Genomic DNA, 18,369 nt, shown 5'->3' with positions numbered 1-18,369 from the left:
GTGTCATCTATGATGAGAAAAAAAGAGCTACTACCCTGACATCACTGGATTGTTTTTTCAAGAGGGTAGATAGGCTTGAATCCAGCAAGGAACCAGAACTTGTGCCATCAACATCAGCCATGAGTGAAATTGCAGCTTGCCGTCCATCTCCTATTGCTGACGATCCTTCAGCTCTACCATCTCCCACCTGCGCTCCCTCCTCCAGTCAGTAACTCTTCCTGCCTGTCCACTTGATGCCAGGCCCTGTATACCAGCTGTTGTACTGTACTACTGTAGTTTTCAAGGTACTGTAAGATTAAAGATGTTTTCTTTATTTTTTCTGTTTGTTTGTTTTTTCTGTATTATTTGTGTGAAAAGTATTATAAACCTATTACAGTACATATAGCCGACTGTGTTAGTTGGGTACCTAGGCTAACTTTGTTGGACTTAACGAACATGCTCTCGAAACAGAACTCATTCGTACGGAGGGGATTTACTGTATTATCCTTTAGATGATTATGGATACAAAAAAATTTTTCAGCCAAGTCCTGGTTACAAATAAAGCCAACCAGCTACTTGGCAGAGGAAAACTGAAGTACGTGGTCATCCAAGGCAATGCTTCCTTCTTTAAGTCACCATGGTTTCAAGCAATTCTACTATTAAGGGAAGTCTTCAAGACCCAATTCTCCTGCTTAATTACCAATCCCTACTCTGCATATGATTTATCTTTTTACCTTTAATGCCTTTTCTATGCCTGAGTGGATTAAAAATAGGAAGGGATGGGAGGGTTTTATTCCAAAACTATAATTCTGTGACCACTTGAGAAACACTGCTTTCATGTGGATCTGTTGACTGGGTTCATAACTTGAACTGAGTTCTATTTCTGACAAATAGAGCCATAGAATTCTAGAGTTTGATGGCCCCTAATAGATCCCTGATGTATTGCTAACATGTAGAGAAAAAAAATCACAGTATGCAGCATTGTTTGGGTCCCTGTAGAAGACTGGTCATGTGGCCAATCACAAGATACCTGTTATGGGTTGAATTGTGTCCCCCCCCCCACTGCCGCGAAAAGAGGTTGATCTCTAACCCCCAGAACCTGTGAATGTGACTGTATTTGGAAATAGGGTCTCTGCAGGTGACCAAGTAAAGATGAGGTCATTAGGCTGAACCCAAATCCAATGTAATTGATGTCCTTATAAAAAGAGGAAATTTGGACAGACGTGCGCCCAGGGAGAGCACCACGTGAAGATGAGGGCAGAGATGAGGGTGACGTATAACAGGCCAAAGAACAGCAAAGATTTCCAGCAAAGCTTGCAGGAGCAGGGAGAGAGTCATGGGACAGATTCTCCTGTTCCATGAGGAAATCAACCCTGCAACATCTTGATCTTAAGCTTCTAGCCTCCAGAACGGTGGAACAATAAATTTTTGTTATTTAAGCCACCCAGTTTACGGTACTTTGTTACTGCAGTCCTAGCAAGCTAATGGAATAGCCAAATGTGTTAAGAAAGCATTTTGGTAAAAGAAGACATAGGATGAAATCTGGAAGAACAACAAGAAAATCTGAGGCAAGAATAAAAAGCAAGAAAACACTGGAGGAAACACAAAGAATAAAGATTTGAAAAAGAAAAAACAAATACATAAATAAAAGCAGCCTCCCCCCAACCCCCGTCATTTCTTTCTTTGTTACAATAATCAAGGCTGTTGAGACTTTACTGAGTTTGAAGGTAACTGAAAAGGTTTACTATAAGAGAAGGGGGTCGGGCTTCCCTGGTGGCACAGCGGTTGAGAGTCTGCCTGCCGATGCAGGGGACACGGGTTCGTGCCCCGGTCTGGGAAGATCCCACATGCCGCGGAGCGGCTGGGCCCGTGAGCCATGGCCGCTGAGCCTGCACCTCCAGAGCCTGTGCTCCGCAACGGGAGAGGCCACAACGGTGAGAGGCCCGCATACAGAAAAAAAAAAAAAAAATCTCCTGGCGCCAAAGACCACCCAAACTAAGAAAGCTCGTGACAGCTCCTTTTCCACCCTGATTGTTAGCTCCTCTGCAACGGAAAACCTTTATGTTTCATCTTAGACTTCATTTTGTTCAGTCTGCAGCAACAGCTCAGAGCCATACCTTATATCAAATCCTCAGAAAGCGATTTCTATCCTTTCTCTTCATCTCCCTGAAGTTTCATAAAATTACTGGTCTAGAGACGATCATCTGATACAACCTCCACCTGATGAGACATTCACACTCTTCCATGGTCAGAGTCATCTGTGCTTCTAGCATCCAGGCAGTGAAACACGTGTACCACCCTCCTCCATATCCCACTATTTCTGCTGCTGGTGTCTCTTCATTCATTCATTCATTCATCCATTAACATCTGCTGTTAATTAATATCTACTCAGAACCTACTCTGTGTCAGGTACCATTCTAGGCTCTGGGAATACAGTGGGAGGAAAAGGCACAGTGAACACCCTTGTGAGTGTAATTTCTAATAGGTGAAGATCATAAATAAATAAAGGAATAAAGCATGCCCGGCGTTTGATATAGACTACCGAGGAGATTTAATTAGGGAGATGGGATGGAGAAAGGGGTCAGGTGGGAGTGCAATTTTAAAAGCGTAGTCAGGGAAAACCAACTTCTGGTTATAAGAGCAAAATGTAACTACCAAGAGTACTTGATTGTACAAACTTTGTGTGTTGCTCTGAATGGCAGTAGGTTTTTCCTTCTGATTTTCTAGGAAAGTGTCATCCCCCCGGTGCCCAAGATCCATACCTTTTCTGTCACCTCTTTGGGAAAGCTTCTTTTCCAAGCTTAGCCCCTCCCCAGTCATACTCCTCCCTTCTTTTGGGGGCTAATAGTTGCAAGTATTCTGGTGGCTCTGCCCCAGCCGTACTCTCTCTGAATACGGTGCCTAGAACTGATACCCTATTCTGGGTGGGCTCTGACCAACCCAGAATAAAACGGGACCATCACCTCTGACACTCTTTATTCTGTGTACTTTATATCTGATGGTGCAAACACAACTGTGCCCACTTCTTGGGGAGGGAGATGCAAGAGGGAAGAGATATGGGAACATATGTATATGTATAACTGATTCACTTTGTTATAAAGCAGAAACCAACACACCATTGTAAAGCAATCGTACTCCAATAAAGATGTTAAAAGTAAATAAATAAATACATAAATAACCATATTGCACAGTTGATTCATACAGAACCTAGAATCAGTAAGACTGTGCTTAGAAATTGTTATGTCTTCTAACTCTTCAGCCCCACTCCACTCTGTGGAGTCGCCTCCCTCTCGATTTATTGGCTTTGGGGAAAATTAAAAGCTAGTTAGGGCAGTAGCTGTGGCAGTCAGAACACACAGCATGTGATGACCTCTAGGTATCGTCTTCTGTGCATCTAACTCTGCCTGTCTTATCCTGGAGATGTGATTGACACCATCACAAACTGCAAAGCTTTACAGTGTTGAGTTATCATCTGCCTATTCCCCCCCCCAATGTTTAAAAAGAAATCGACTGATGGCAGCTTATGTTTCTGCCCTTTGCCTCCCTTGCCAGAGCTGAATCCCACTGCTTCCGCGCGAGAATGGGCTGTGTGCCTGCCCTGCAGCCTCTCCAGCTGAGGGTGGGACCACAAAGAAAATCCATGTTCCCTTCTCACTGCCATGCTCCCCCTTGTGAAGATTAAGCCATGTGGTGTGGAGGCGAAACCTTTTTCACATCCAATCTTTTATTGGTTTTACTGGTGTTCTTTTTCATTCTTTACGTTCCAAAATCAACAGAGAAAAATCATCAAAAGAGGCACTAAGATACAGTTGATTATCGATGTCATGAGGGTTGAAATCCAATTACTGGCTGTAGAATCTTGGATAAGCCACTCAACTGTTCTGTGACTCTTTCCCATCTGAAAAATGGACTTAATAATAGTAGCTGTGTCCAAAGCACATTGTAAGCGTTAAATGAGGTCACAGGTGGAAAGCGCTGGGGCACACAGTGTAAGGGTTAGCGTCCATTTGGAGTTAAAATTAAATACATAAATTCATAGTTTACTCCCAATTATTTGGAAGCAGATTATCTGCTCTGTGTTTTACCTGGGAGGGGAGAAACAGCATGATATAACAGGTCCTGGAATCAGACAGACAAAAAAATAGTATCTGACCTCAATTGCATGGCCTTGGGAACATTATTTATCCTAGGTAAGCCTCAACTTTCTCATCTGCCACAGGGTGATAATAACACCTCCTGCACAGAGGTGAGGGGGTGGATCCCGGTGACTCAAGTGGTCACAGTGCCCCATACAATGCCTGTGGAATTTACAGCTTCAAATGCACAAAACGCGCACCCTTGGTTGCAGAAGCTTGTTCTTTGAGGAAGAGAAATTAATCCCACAAAGAGACCCTAACTCCTGACTTGCCTTTTCTAACAAGGGCCCTTTCTTTTGTCCTGGCCATCCAGGTATCCCTGTAACTAGGCACAAAGGCCTCAGTGCCCTATCTTTCCCTTCCAGCCCCTGTGAACTTCCCGAAGGCTTCTTTGCCGATAGCCCATCCATTATTCAGAACCTTCTTCCAAATCTGGCATCCATGAAATAAAACCTCCCCAATAACTGTGAGCTTATTGGTTATCCTTTCTGATTTGTTTGTAGTAAGGGCTTTCTATGGACAAGACCAGGAAGAGCAGCGAGCGGGTGGGCACATCAGGCACTGAGACAGGGTTGGCAAGAGTGGGAATCATGGTATCTCCCAGGCAACTCACTCGGTCATGAAAACAGGTTGCCAAGTAGCCCATGTGACTGGTGTGTGCAGAATTCTTTGACTGCCTCAGAAAAAGAATAGCATTACACCGGTACAACATCATATTTCTGACTGCATCAGATTTTCTCTAGATGACCTGATGATAATAGTCTGAGGCTATACTTGCAAAATGACAGAGCTGGGATTGCCTTTGGGATCCCTTCTTCCACATGTCTTATTTTACACATGAATAAACTTAGACGTGAAGTGGCTTGTCCATGGTCACAAAGGTAAGAAATGACACATCTGGTCTAGTGCCCTGGTCTCAACTTTTGATCTACTATACCTTCCACTGCATCACACAATTTCATATTCCTGCTGAACTTTAAATATCTCAACAACAGTGATACAGATATTTTGCTCATTTCTTGACTTTAGCCCTTTATGATACACTTAAAAGAATGTTTACAGAGCGCTCCTCTGTGTGTAAAACCAAGGGCAAGATGCTTCAACGAGCTAACCCGGAAGCTAGTCCTGCCCAAGAAATGCTTTCACTATACTGTCATCCTCGAATCCCTCAAAATGAACCTGTGCCCTTGTTCATCTAATTTTCCAAGTAAATACCATCAGTCACCTTGAAGCAGGTCATTTCCTGCTGATAAAAACCGTCTTTGTCAAGGCTGTAAGCAGTCAGGTTTTACCACCTGGTCATTAATCCCTAGAAATGCCCTATACCCAAATTCTTAATTGCTTAAACAAATGGTTTCCACGGGTGATTAAACATCAGAGCAAATCTGCAGCACTTGCACAGTAGTTCTTTGGGCGACTACTCCCAGGGAACTCGGAATGAGAAGTTGAGAGAACAATGGTGGTCAGAGAGAGGAGGTCTGAAGGTGAGGGGGGACTGTATTCTCACACCCTCCTCTGATGTCACTCCGAGAGCAGGTGAAACTATGAAATATGGGCATGTAAGACAGAAAGGCCTGGTGGCGAAACACTGGAGTCTCAGCCATGATTTAACAAAGTTCTGTTGGGAAGCTTTAAATAAAAGCATACTTAAACAGGATTGGGGGTCACAGTTCTTGGAGAAACGGTCTCACAGCTGTCATGTTATGCCCATATCACTCTTCTGTATTGCCTACATTGGCATCTCACTCAACCTCTAAGACATCTTCACATGACTTTGGCTTCTCATAGCAGGGTGGTCTCAGGATAGCTGGACTTCTTACTTGGTCACTGGGTTTCCCCAAAGATATTGACCCAGAACATCACTTCTGCTGCATTATATTGTCAAACCAAGTCACTAATACCAGCCCAAAGTCAGGGAGAAGGAAATAGACTCCACTTCTCAATGGGGGAATGGCATACCTGTGCACAAGGGAAAAAGTTAATGGTGGCCACATTGGAGACAAGCTACTGAGTATTCCTTATTATCTACCAAAAACTCAGAGCTCTCCTAGGGAAATAGCTCTTCTACCACTCTGCCACACCTCAGCCCAAATGGCACTTCCTCCAGGCAGTCTTCCTTGATTCCCCAAGAATATGTTAGAGGCCCCTTCTGAACGTTCACATGCTAAGTGCACACATCATAGCAGTTGCTAGCACTCTTTACAAAGGTTACTTGTTCGACTCTACACCCCCTTGCCTAGCTGCTGCTGAGAACACTGGTCACGTTCACCATTGCCTCCCCACTACCTAACATGGTACAGCGTGCATGGTGGACCCTCAGCAAATGCCTAGCCAATCATGGAAGCCTACTGGAGTTATCCTTCGGCTTCAAGAGTCAGGATTGAATCCTTGGTCTTTGTGTCTCTCTTCGCTTGTTTCCCCTTAACTTTTCTTCAGCCATACAAGAACATCTGTTTTCACATTAATAGCACCATCAAAACCTGTCCTGAACTAGTATTTTTTTCTGCTGCAGCTCCTGTGGGCTGGAGTGGTGATTATCATGCACAAGAAAGATGCAGGGTCGGGGCGTAAGCTGCTCTAGAAAATGAGTCTGCCATGATGCACCAGCCAGGAGCTTAACAGGGAGCATGATCTCCAATTTGCTGAGCGTAGCTCGACAAGGAGCCCTGAGGTGGGCTTGTGACATGCCATTCCTCAGAGGGTTTCAGCTGCGGCTGTGCTACAGAGAAGGATTGATGACTCTGCTAAGAGATTTGAACACAGTCCTCTTACAAAACAGAAGGGCTGGGGTTGCTGGGCTAATTGGAGTTGCAGGCGTGTGTATGTGCACGCCGTACATAATCATGCATGTATCTTATATACGTAAAATAGAAGGGTAGAATATTTGAGAATAAAACAAAAGCCAAAAGGACAAAGGCAACAGGCAATCTAATCCACTTAATGGGTCAAGGAGCTCGGAGCTGAGCCGCAAATGCATCATTTGATAACAGTAATGAAAAAGACAGCAATCTATATCTACAAATAGCATTACGGCAGATTTGGTTTAGAGGCCAAACTAAGTTGATGTGAAATTTACGAGACTGGCTGTCTCTCGGATATGACTGAGGAGGGAAGGCACATTCAATTCCTTCTTTCTTCCTTTGGCACTCAGTGTGAATTAGATCTTATTTCCAAGGTAGGCTTTCCTGTTATGTGGGACTTTGTTCTCTTTAAATAACAGTTAAGCGTTTTGCCACCCAAGTTTATCTTAATACGTAGGAGGCCAATTTTACAAGTGGGTGAGGTCTCTGTCCAGCCTCTGTAGGTCTCTTGTGCACACACGCCACATACACATGTCCTCGTGTGCACATGTGCACGCGTGCACACACACACACACGGTTCAAAGTTGCAGGTGGCTTGAGCTGGAATTTGCAGAGGAAAGCCTGTGTCTGAATCATGACTTAGCAGCTGGTCCTAGAAAATGTCTGAAATGTGTCCTGATGATTTGGACAGTATGTTTTGTGTCTGCAAAACTCATTACAACATTCCTGTGCAAAATGCTGTTGGAAAGGTGCTTCATTTTCAACCAAAGTTCTAATACATCCTCCACGGTAATCACAATACATTGCACTGCAAAATATGCAGGATGCATTAAGCTTTTTTCTCCTCACGATGCCTCAGTCAGTATCAGGTAGCACTTACAAAGGGTAAGGAAGTCTTCTTTCAACACAGCAATGTTCCTACAGTTGTGTGCTGATTGACCTTAACTTTGTGCTGTGCTTGCAAAGAAAGGGGACCCTGACAGATTGTACAGAGCAGAGCATGTACAAGTCAAGTGGTTGAAAGGAAGCAATAAGCTTGTTCCTGCTGCGTGTGAAGTGAGTTTCACCCTAGACTTGCTCCTACTTCAACAGTGACAGCAGACACAACCAGAAGTTTGGGGAGGGATTTTGAGAAAACAGTTTTTAAAAAAAGTCACCCCTGGATTTAGGTCTTCACCTGTTTTGTGAGAAATTTTATAATAAGGGAAGTCACTTGACTGACTGATTTCACACATCAAACCTAAGCAAATTCTCCCTTGTGAAGGAAATATGAATTCTGCATAAGATGCAACTACAGAGATAAATTCTCTTTCCTCTTTAATTTTCTTAATGCCTTTTGCAGGCCTCTCTCCTTTGGTCAGGGTAGGTAACTACCGTAAAGTAGACTCAGAAATACATAATGATTCAAGAACAATAGACAATGTATTTTTTGCTCACCTAACAGCCCAGCGCAGTTTCAAGTCATCGTGGTTGGTGGTGAGAGTGTGGAATGCTTTGTTTTACGCATCACTCAGAGACCCAGGCTGATGGAGGATTCATCAACTACACATGATGGCCTCCCTGGAGGTCTCCATCCCAGTCAGCTGGAAGGGAAAGGAACATGGAAAAGCCCACATGAAAGGTTGCATGGAGTATGGCCACATCACTTCTGCTCACACATTCTTCTGGCTAGAAATCCGCCACACCAAGCTGCAAGGGAGGCTGGGTAATGTGCCCAGGAAGGAGAGGATGTGGATTATGGTGAGAGCTGGCCGTCCCTGCCACACTCCTCTCTTCCCTGTTCTTTCAATGGTGGAGTTCCCAGTTTCCCAGGGTCTCTCTCAGTCTTATAATAGGACATGCTCCCCCCAGACACTTTCAGGATGCAACTATTACTATCTATAGAATACTCTCAAGCGTCCAGCCAAAACACACCTCCTAAATTCAAGACTGAAATTTCCAAAACCCTACTGTACATCTATCTGACGATCAAATGAGCACCTCAAATTCGACACACGTGATACCAAATTTGTTATCTAACCTCATCTGTAAGATGGAGATGATAACAGTATCTATTCATAAAGTTGTGATGAGGATAAAATGAATTAATATGGCAAACCACACAGAAAAGTGATGGTACACAGCGGGGGCTCAATAAATGCTGGTCATTATTATTTTTTTCCCCTCCCTCCTTCTTCTCTGGCAAATCTGTTCCCCTTCCCGTGTTTCATAGCCTTCATCACCTACTTATTAGACCAAGTTAGAAGCCCTACTGGACTCCTTTGCAGCTCTTAGCACCATCCAGTGACTCTCACTAACTCTCAGAGCCGCTGTCTCATCTTCATTCTCATTGTCACGCTCTGACTCAGACACTCGTTACTTCTCAACTGAACTGTTGCAAAATCCTGCTCAGTGCCCATCTGTTCTCTGTTGTCTTCTCCCTCTAGCTCTTGTTTGCCAGAGTAATATCTTTAAAATGTTCTAAACTGTGTTCTCAAATACTCCAATGGCTTTTTATTGTCAATACATATAAAGTCCACAACCCTTAGAGCTGGAAAAGCGAGTTAAGCCAAGTTGGAACAGCCTTGAATTCTATCCTGGTTCTTCCCTCCCTCCATTAACTTCAGGACAAATCATAATTGGTAAGTGATAGAGGTATGAATAAAATGTTGGTGGGGGGCAGAGGCAGACTAGATGGATTCTGATTGGAGGTGGATGGCTGCTCTGAAGACATGACATCTGAGCTGGAAATGAGAAATTTGAAAGAAGGAAAAATAGGGTGGGCTTTTTTCCAAATTTGGTTTCATGTGTGTCGAATTTGAGGTGCTCATTTGATCGTCAGACAGATGTACAGTAGGGTTTTGGAAATTTCAGTCTTGAATTTAGGAGGTGTGTTTTGGCTGGACACTTGAGAGTATTCCATAGATAGTAATCGTTGCATCCTGAAAGTGTCTGGGGAGCATGTCCTCCCTTCCTGTTCCAACCATAGCAGATTACTTACACTCTTTGCTCTCTGTGCCTTTTTGACTCTGATCCTTGTACCATGAGAGCCCACCCTTTTTTCCTTCTTTCAAATTTCTCATTTCCAGCTCAGATGTCACGTCTTCAGAGCAACCGTCCACCTCCAATCAGAATCCATTTAGTCTGCCTCCATCCGCCCCCGAGCATTTTATTCATACCTCTATCACTTATCAATTATGATTTGCCCTAATGTTAATGGAGCCTGTCTCCTCTACTCAACTGAGTCCTTGAGTGTCCCCAAGCAGAGTTAGTCTCGCCACCATGATACTTTAACTTAATCTTCCAATTTTCTCGGCTTACTGGTGTATAAATATGGAACAGGAACTACCTGCAACTGGGCTACATGAATTCCCTCTTCCTCACTGGGCAGTAGCTCCCTTAACAACGTGGAGTAGACTCCATTAATTTCCAGTACCTGTTAGATACCAGAAGGTCTCGTGATCTGGTTGAGACCCCTCCTCCTTCTCCTTTCCTAGCCTTACATCCCTCAAGTGTTGAAAAGAGAGAGGAGGCATGGTGGACCAGAATCTCCTTGCGTGGTAAGGGGCTCTCCCCAAACTCACTTTGATACAGTCTAGTTCCACCCGCAGCTGGTGGCTGCCAAGTAGGTGGGGTGATGATGTTCTTAGAAAAAGATTAGCTTTAACCAAGCACCCTCCACAACTGAGGGCCTCTCCAAGAAGGGTGCCACCATCTCTTGTGCTCACTAAGCAGGCTCACTGTTACTTCTCGGTTAAACCTGGTGTTCTTCACAGAGAGCGGCCAGGACTGCTGGAGTCCTCTCCTATACCCTCTAAGGCCGATGAAGAACTTGAATGAGGTGCAAGCTGTCCCATCTTCTCCCCAAACACCTTATATTACAACCCATCAAGCCTGCTAGCCTGGCCTCCTGCAATGGGTCCTTCATCCTCAGAAATCTCTAGATCTGAACTCTGCTGGTCCAAGGATGTTCCCAGACTTCAGGGAACTTGTGAGATTCTGAGACCCAAAAGGACAATGTAAGCTCTGCCCTAGAATTCCAGCACGCTCCACCAATAACCCTGAAAGCATTCACAGAGCACGGGAGCATCAGAGTGCCCCTGGGAGGCCGACAGCTCAGCACACGGCTAGTCAAGGAGCAAGCTGCCAATCTCCACATACTGAAGTTCCCTCCAGTCTTTAAGAAAAATTCTATTAGAAGCCCTCTTGTTTGGCTTTAGGAATGGGAGGCAATGGTCTCTCACCTGGGGTATTGCGCTGTAAGACGCCCCTGCCCTCCCAACACTCTCGCCTGACAGTGGATGGTGGGGCTGGGGCCAGCACGACTCTGGTCCCTCCCAGTGAGCCCTAAGGAGGCAGTACTGGCTTGTGTGCCTAGGGGTGTCTTTGGAATGTGGCATATGTGGGACCTTCCTCCAGCTACAATTCTGGGGCAGAGAAAAACCCATTTTGAGGGCTTCCCTGGTGGCGCAGTGGTTAAGAATCCGCCTGCCAATGCAGGGGACACGGGTTCAAGCCCTGGTCCGGGAAGATCCCACATGCCGCGGAGCAGCTAAGCCCGTGCCTCACAACTACTGAGCCTGTGCTCTAGAGCCCGCGAGCCACAGCTACTGAGCCCGTGAGCCACAACTACTGAGCCCGTGTGCCTAGAGCCCGTGCTCCGCAACAAGAGAAGCCACCTCAGTGAGAAGCCCGAGCACCGCAACGAAGGGTAGTCCCCGCTCGCCGCAACAATAAAAAGCCCGCGCCCAGCAACGAAGACCCAATGCGGCCAAAAAACAAATAAATAAAATTAAAAATTAAAAAAAAGCTTTATTTAAAAAACCCATTTTGACACACTGTTAAATGTCTTCTAAGTACATACAGTCCTGTTGGCCTTATCACTGTTTTTTATAACACATTTTCTAAATGCACGTCTTCCCACAGACGCTGGAAACTCTTGAAAAGACTTCATCGTCAACATTTTGTTTCACCAAATGAGCACTTCACAGGTGGTCAATAAATGTCCAATACATTATTTTCTAATCTCCAAAAAAGTTAAAGTACCAGGATCACGAGATGCCAACCTCCTTATTTTTCAGAAGGCGAAACTCAGGTCCCAAAAGATGAGGTCGCTTATCCAAAGGCACACAGCTAGTTGGGACTGCCTTTCACATACAAATTTGTACACTTAATGGTATAGCAGAAGCAGAAGCCAGCCAAGCAGATTTGATGACTGGCCTTTGGAGAAAAGAAAGTGGGTAATGGAAAACACTGTACAAATTCCAAAAGGTAATTTTTGCAAATGAGGCACATTTTTCATTCCCTGGTCTGGTAAGGTTTGCCAGTGTGTGCCGTGACTAATTCCTGTTGGCCCAGCCTAGGATTCTTGTTTGCAGGGCAGCATGACAGATTTGTTGGTAGAAGCTGGCTTTAATTCATTTCAGGCCAATCCTGGAAACCAGAGGCTCTGTCATGTCTTCATTGCAACATTAACTCCATTTTTCTTTCTTCACTCCTTCTATTAATCAGCAGAGGCCACTCCATAGGGCAACCTTAACTGCCCGCTGAAGGTGGCAGCCAGAAGTATAAAATAATTCTTCTCACGGACCCTTTTCTTCTTTTCCGGGAAGAGTAGTGGTTTTGTTCTTGGGCAGGCTTCCCAAGAAGGCGCAAGTCCTCCAGTGCCATCTGATGAACTCCCCGGGATTTGGAGTGGCTATAAGAATTCCCTCTAAGCCCCAGTTGTGTCCACACTTAACTCCATCCAGGAAAGCGTGGAGTGGTTGGAACCTGAGATATTATCCAGGGAGGTTTTTCCCCTGCTTTGTCTACAAACACAAGAAAGCAGCTGACTTATTGAGAAGTCTCAGAATAGGGGTGGAGAGGAAGAAAGGTGAAAAGCGAAGCCTGCAGCTGTGGCCAGGGTCCTCCACGTGTGGGTGGATCCACAGGGGCACTCGGAACAGTCTGCGAGGGAGGGCGGTCTCTGGGCACAGCCCCCAGCAGAGGCACCTGTCTGTCTTGTTCATCTTCATGCACTGGGAAAGGCCTCATCTAAATCTACCCAAGTCCAAAGCCATCCTTGGCAGAGAAACAGAAGCCAAACACTTTGTTCGCTGGTACGTCCTTTGCCTCACCATGAACTGATCAGCTGAGCCAGGGCAACGTGGAGCCCCAGCTGGGCACTGTGTGCCGTGTGCCCACACCCAACTCTATGAAGGGAAAAGGGCACCCAATGAATAGCAGAGGGGCACGCACGAGACATGGGGGGCAAGGCAGAGGGTATTCCGCTGAGAAGAGTGCTGGGCAGACGTCTATACGTCAGCACAAACCCCTATACACTTTTCAATTTATATTCTTAAACTCACTCATGAACGCATTACCTAAGATAACTGTGATGTTTCCCTTCACATTTAGGTATTTATGTAAGGCCTAGTGAATCTATTGGACATGATATTAAAATGTATTGTACTCTTCCAGAGACTGTTAGGCTGTGTACACAACACCCAGGAACTGCATAGCCTGCCTACATTCTGTGCTTTTCCAGCAACGTACCGTATGTCAAATTTCTGTGTCAAGTGTCCTATCATTCCCAATCAATTTCTTTCCTTTCCCACCTCTAAGAATCACATGGCACAGTTTTAGAAATACGCAAGTATTTCAGAATGGAAAAGATGGGGAAGGCATATTGTTATCGATACGTCATATTTATCTATGGGAAAAGCTGAAATATAGAACATCTAGAGGGTCTAAGAATAGTAACTGATTATGTTCAAGTATGTTTTCAGAAAGCAAAGCAACAGTAGAATCTTCTTAGACAAAACCTAATACTCACAGACTCACAACTTAGAGAACGAACTTATGGGTACCAGTGGGGAGGGGTGGGGGGAGGGATAGTTTAGGAATATGGGATTGACATGTACACACTGCTATATTTAAAATATACAACCAACAAGGACCTACTGTACAGCACAGGGAACTCTGCTCAACACTCTGTAATAACCTAAATGGGAAAAGAATTTGAAAAAGAATAGATACATTTATATGCCTAACTGAATCACTTGGCTGTACACCTGAAACTAACACAACACTGTTAACTCTACATTTTTTATTTATTAAAAAAAATAAACAACTTCCCATGAGCACTACTTCCCAGGAGGCCCTTAATAAAAGCTTCATAACGATGGCAAAAAAAAAACCAAACTAACTAATTCTCACAAGGTGTATTAAAAGAGAGACTGATAACTCTACGTAGGATCTGGAAAGTTGGGAGTTCCCTTTTCCTTAATACTTCTCGTTTTTCTCATTCTGCTGCTGGACCCGTGACCATTATTTCCATGACACAACTCCTTGATACTGCAAAGGTAACACTAGGCTGATTGCCCCATTCATCACATGAGGTGACCGGGAGTCCCCAGTGCTACAAACACCACCACACACAAGCAAGTGCCAGGTCCCGTCATTTTCATTTCACTCTAAAGTAAATGCGGGCAGCCAAGAATTGTGAGTGTTCGTCATGGGGTGTTCTTGTAAGGTTTCATACGTTTCTCGTCTGCCATCAGCATAACACTAGACTTTGGTATTTCTTATAAATGGGTCTTTCCTCTTCAAAGAACATCTTAGCTGCTCTCCGTCCAAAGATTCACTTAAGAAAAAGCGTGACCTAAGGGAAAATAAAAGAATGACCATCCCTTTTACCTTCTAAATCTTCTCACTAGCTCTAAAGGGAAGAGATGAGAAGATGCTGGGGTTACTGATTAGAGGAAGCTCTAATCCTTAGGTAGAAGGGCATTGCTCTAAGCAAGGCAAGGATGGAAAAAGGGAGAAGGAACGATAATTCCTTATAATGGTTGCTTCACTCCAAGCACTCCCTTAGTTATGAGGTTGACAAAGATAAATAGAAAAAGATTTCCATCCCTCAGAGAAATCAAACTCATAGGGAAGACAGACATGCATACTAACTAGAAAAGTGTTTCATGCATAGATGGGGTCCATTCAATGCTTGTTGGCCTGATGATTTACCTATAATAAAATTCAAATTCTCATACGGCACCATACCTGGGTCAAACTCTGGCTCCACCGCCAACAAGCTGTGTGGTATTACACAGGTTACTCAACATCTCTGTGCTATTGTGAACTACTTTGCTCAGTGCCTGGCAAATAAATGTAGTAGTAGTTAATATTAATATTATTATTGTTACTGCCTGCCTCATCCTTCATCTCTCACTATGCTCCCCCATCATCCCTTCCTTATAAACTACACTCCGGTCATACCAAGCCAGGGGCTGCTTTCTGGACAAACCATGCTACTTCACGTTTCTGAGTTTGAGATTTTCGCTCTGTCTCGTCCATCGAGAGTGGGCTTCTCAAACTGGCTGCGAACGCTTGGAGGGAGGCACTATGCTTTTTCACATTCATCATTACGGCACCTGGCACATTTCCTGGAACAGGGTAGACACTTAACAAATATTTGTTGAATTAACTACGTGTTAAACTAAATCATGTGAATAAAACTATACATATCAAGGTAGGGAAAAAGTGAGGAATTCTTCATAGGGAATAAATCAGAGAAAGGTTTCCCATAGGAACAGTTTAACTTGCAAGTTTAATTTGCAAGGCTTTGAAGGATAAATTCATCAGGGGCTGGAGGTTTGGTGTGTGTAAGTGTTGCAGTCAGCGTAAGAAAACGCAAGACGTTGCATAGGGTGGGTGCTCTCTAAGCAGGGAGCTGAATGAAGGAAAGAATGGAGACACACGTTTGTTCTCAAAACAACAGCTTTTCTTTTCACGCCAAGAAAAAGCCCAACTTGGATTGTTGGGCTTCATTTTAGTCTCTTCCCTGCATCAATAATATTATTTTTGTAAACTTGTGAGTAATGAGGAAGGAAAAGGTCTTAGACATTTCTCAGACTTTAATAGATAAACCAAATAACAATAAACAATCCTCACTATTATTCAGTCCCCTCATCTTCCAAGTCTCCTTTGCCCCAGCTCTTTACTCCCCAAAGGCAATGGCAACCTCTTCTCCATTCTCTTCTACATCATCTTCATCTGAGCCTGTGGAGAAGCAGACCTCAGCAACCTGATGTTCGTGGGGAAAGGGAATTTTGCTCAGAGCCACACCTTTATAAAATGTATACAATACAGACCAGCTACTTCCTGTTTATCCGTGGACAACAAGCAATCCAACAAAAGGCAAATGTGCTACAAGACCTAAACCAAGGCATATCACCACACCTCCCATGAAGGCTGCCTCTAGACACTCTGCTAGGGTTGGGTGGAAAGACATAAAAGGCTAAAGAAAATGAGGAAGGGGCCACACAGAAGATCGGCGAGGACCAAGACCTGTGGCAAGAGGTACTTGGTATGTTTGGGGAAGAGCAGGGAGAACAAGGGAAGCGGGGAGGCAAGAGTGGCAGGAGGTGGTGAAAGTAGAAAGATCAAGGACCAGACAGGTAAGGTGTTGATGACCATGGTAGACTCTTTGGATGCACAAGACAGACATACTCCCATCCTTTATACACAAGTGGTCTACCAGGGAAAAGATACATCTAAGAAACAGTCGTCACAAACATGACAAGCACTACGAAATGAAAATTGCAAGTATTAGAGGGTCATCGGATGAAGGACACTCATGCACCTAAGGGATTTGCAAAAGGCTCCCCAAGTTCTTTAAGGAAAGTATCAGTCAAGCAATAGATGAGTTGGGGTAGCAGGTAGAGCATTCCAGGGAGAGGAAACAGAATGGACCAAGTCTCAGGATAGAGAGAGAGGTAGAGAGAGCACTTGAGGCTAAACAGTGAGTCTAAGGAGGAGAGAGGCGCTGAGGAGGGAGACCACAGAGCGTGACAGGGCTGGATCTTAGGAGCCCTTGTAAAACATGGCAGAGATTTTGGGCTCTATCCTAAGAGCTACAGGAAGCCACCTTAAGCGTGGAGAAATTTATCAGATGGGAGTTTTAAGACGGTTGCACTGGCAGGTAATTTAGTGTGGCTGAAATACAGAGTGTGGAAGGGAGGTGGCGAGAGGTAACACTGGGGAAGTTAGCCGAGGCCAGGTTGTGCAGAAAAAAATCCAGAAAGGTCCTTCTGTCCCAAAATTTTTTAAAAAGAAAGAAAAAGGATAGGCAATCTAACACGCACGAAGGAAAGTATCAGATGTCTCTCTTGGGAAATATTGCTCTCTTGCCCACTAACTTTATTTTCTTGACCAATGAAGCTGAAAGTTATGTTTCCACCTTGTTCTTATCTTAGCTTCACAGTAACTGTCAACGTATGGCTCATTTACACTAGTGCTTTTCACACTCACTTGAATGTGCATTAGGATCCCTGGTGACATTAATAAAATGCAGATCCTTGTTCAGTAGGTCTGGGGCAGGGCCTGAGATGCGGCATTTCTAACATGCTCCCAGGTAATGCTCGGGATGCTGGTCCGTGAACCACACTTTGAACAGCAAGCCATATACAGCTCTAGAGCTAAACAGAAGGTATCTGGGGCTTTCTGAACATATATGTAATAGCAGTGTTAAAAATGCAAAACAAGTAAGCAAAGAGAACCAGCAGATTATGCCTCAGTTACTGTGCTGCCTGCTTTCGGAGAACCTGGGTGTGACATGTCTTTCTATAAAGAGACTTGAGGAGATGTTCAGTGTGTAACTGAATGGGAAGCAGCTCAACTCCAACAATCCTTCTCTAGGAAGCTCAAAACTGGAGTCCTTCTGACTGTGACCCTACACCACAGTGACACCTGCTGGTGGATTGGTGGATTACATGTTAAGGCTTTGAGAATAATTGAGTCAAGTGAGCAAAACTTTTTCACACACAGCTTTAACGGAAGTGCAACTTCTGGTTGTGAAAGGACCCTTTAAAATAAAATGTCAGAAATACCTTGAAAAGGATTAAGGTCTGCACCGTAGTATGCTGATGAAAGTTCAACAACTGGCTCTCCAGGAAAAAAATACGTGAGTAAACACATATATTATAAATTTTACTCATATAAAGGATATGCAGCACATGATTTATCAATAACAATAACAGGTTTTGTTGTCAATTCTGAATAGAAATTTATTCTCACAGAATATTTTCTCTTATTTTGCCAAACTCGTATCGGTTGCTAATCCATAATTGCAATTCGACAATGTTTTGACAAAAATAGTCTCTGAAAAAATGCTTGTTGAGTATGCAATTTACCAAAACTCCATTCATGTCACTGATGGCATGAATGTAGTTCTGACATGAGCGTTGGTTGGTATTTTTGTTTACGTTAATGAATAAAACAATGAAACGACACAAACATACGTTAGGACACCACTCATTACTCAAGGACATGAGAACGACTTTTTTGTGAAACTGGACGACAGTTTTGAATACTGGAAGACTACTTCTTCAATTTGGGGACTATTTATAATGTAACAGGTAACGACATGACACCATCTTAAGTTTAATCTGCATTAATAGCACTTCTCCATCATTTTCTTAAGTCTAGTTGATCAA

General features: G+C 44.0%; 1 protein-coding gene across 8 annotated transcripts in view; it reads right to left on the bottom strand.

The window, feature by feature from the left end:
• Window positions 1-18,369, bottom strand: part of FUT10 (fucosyltransferase 10) — a 293,328-nt gene that overhangs the window by 153,378 nt on the left and 121,581 nt on the right. For 5 of the 8 annotated variants that reach the window (XR_003794123.1, XR_003794124.1, XR_003794122.1 and 2 more), the window contains one exon: window positions 8,354-8,499. The exons of 1 other annotated variant lie outside the window; for it this stretch is intronic. Coding sequence is in view for 1 of the 7 variants with exons in the window: in XM_029226187.1 (XP_029082020.1) it covers window positions 15,925-15,934 (10 nt within the window). In the remaining 6 variants the exon portion in view is untranslated. Of the gene's footprint in view, window positions 1-8,353; window positions 8,500-15,782; window positions 15,935-18,369 lie in introns of those variants that run through there. 2 more of the 8 variants (XM_029226185.1, XM_029226187.1) reach the window with 1 other exon arrangement.

This window comes from Monodon monoceros, unplaced genomic scaffold (assembly GCF_005190385.1).
Source record: "Monodon monoceros isolate NGI ecotype Baffin Bay Population unplaced genomic scaffold, NGI_Narwhal_1 Super_Scaffold_17, whole genome shotgun sequence".
Classification (NCBI taxonomy): Eukaryota; Metazoa; Chordata; class Mammalia; order Artiodactyla; family Monodontidae; genus Monodon; species Monodon monoceros.
Note: the sequence above shows the minus strand (reverse complement) of the source record. Positions and strands in the feature narration are given on the sequence as shown.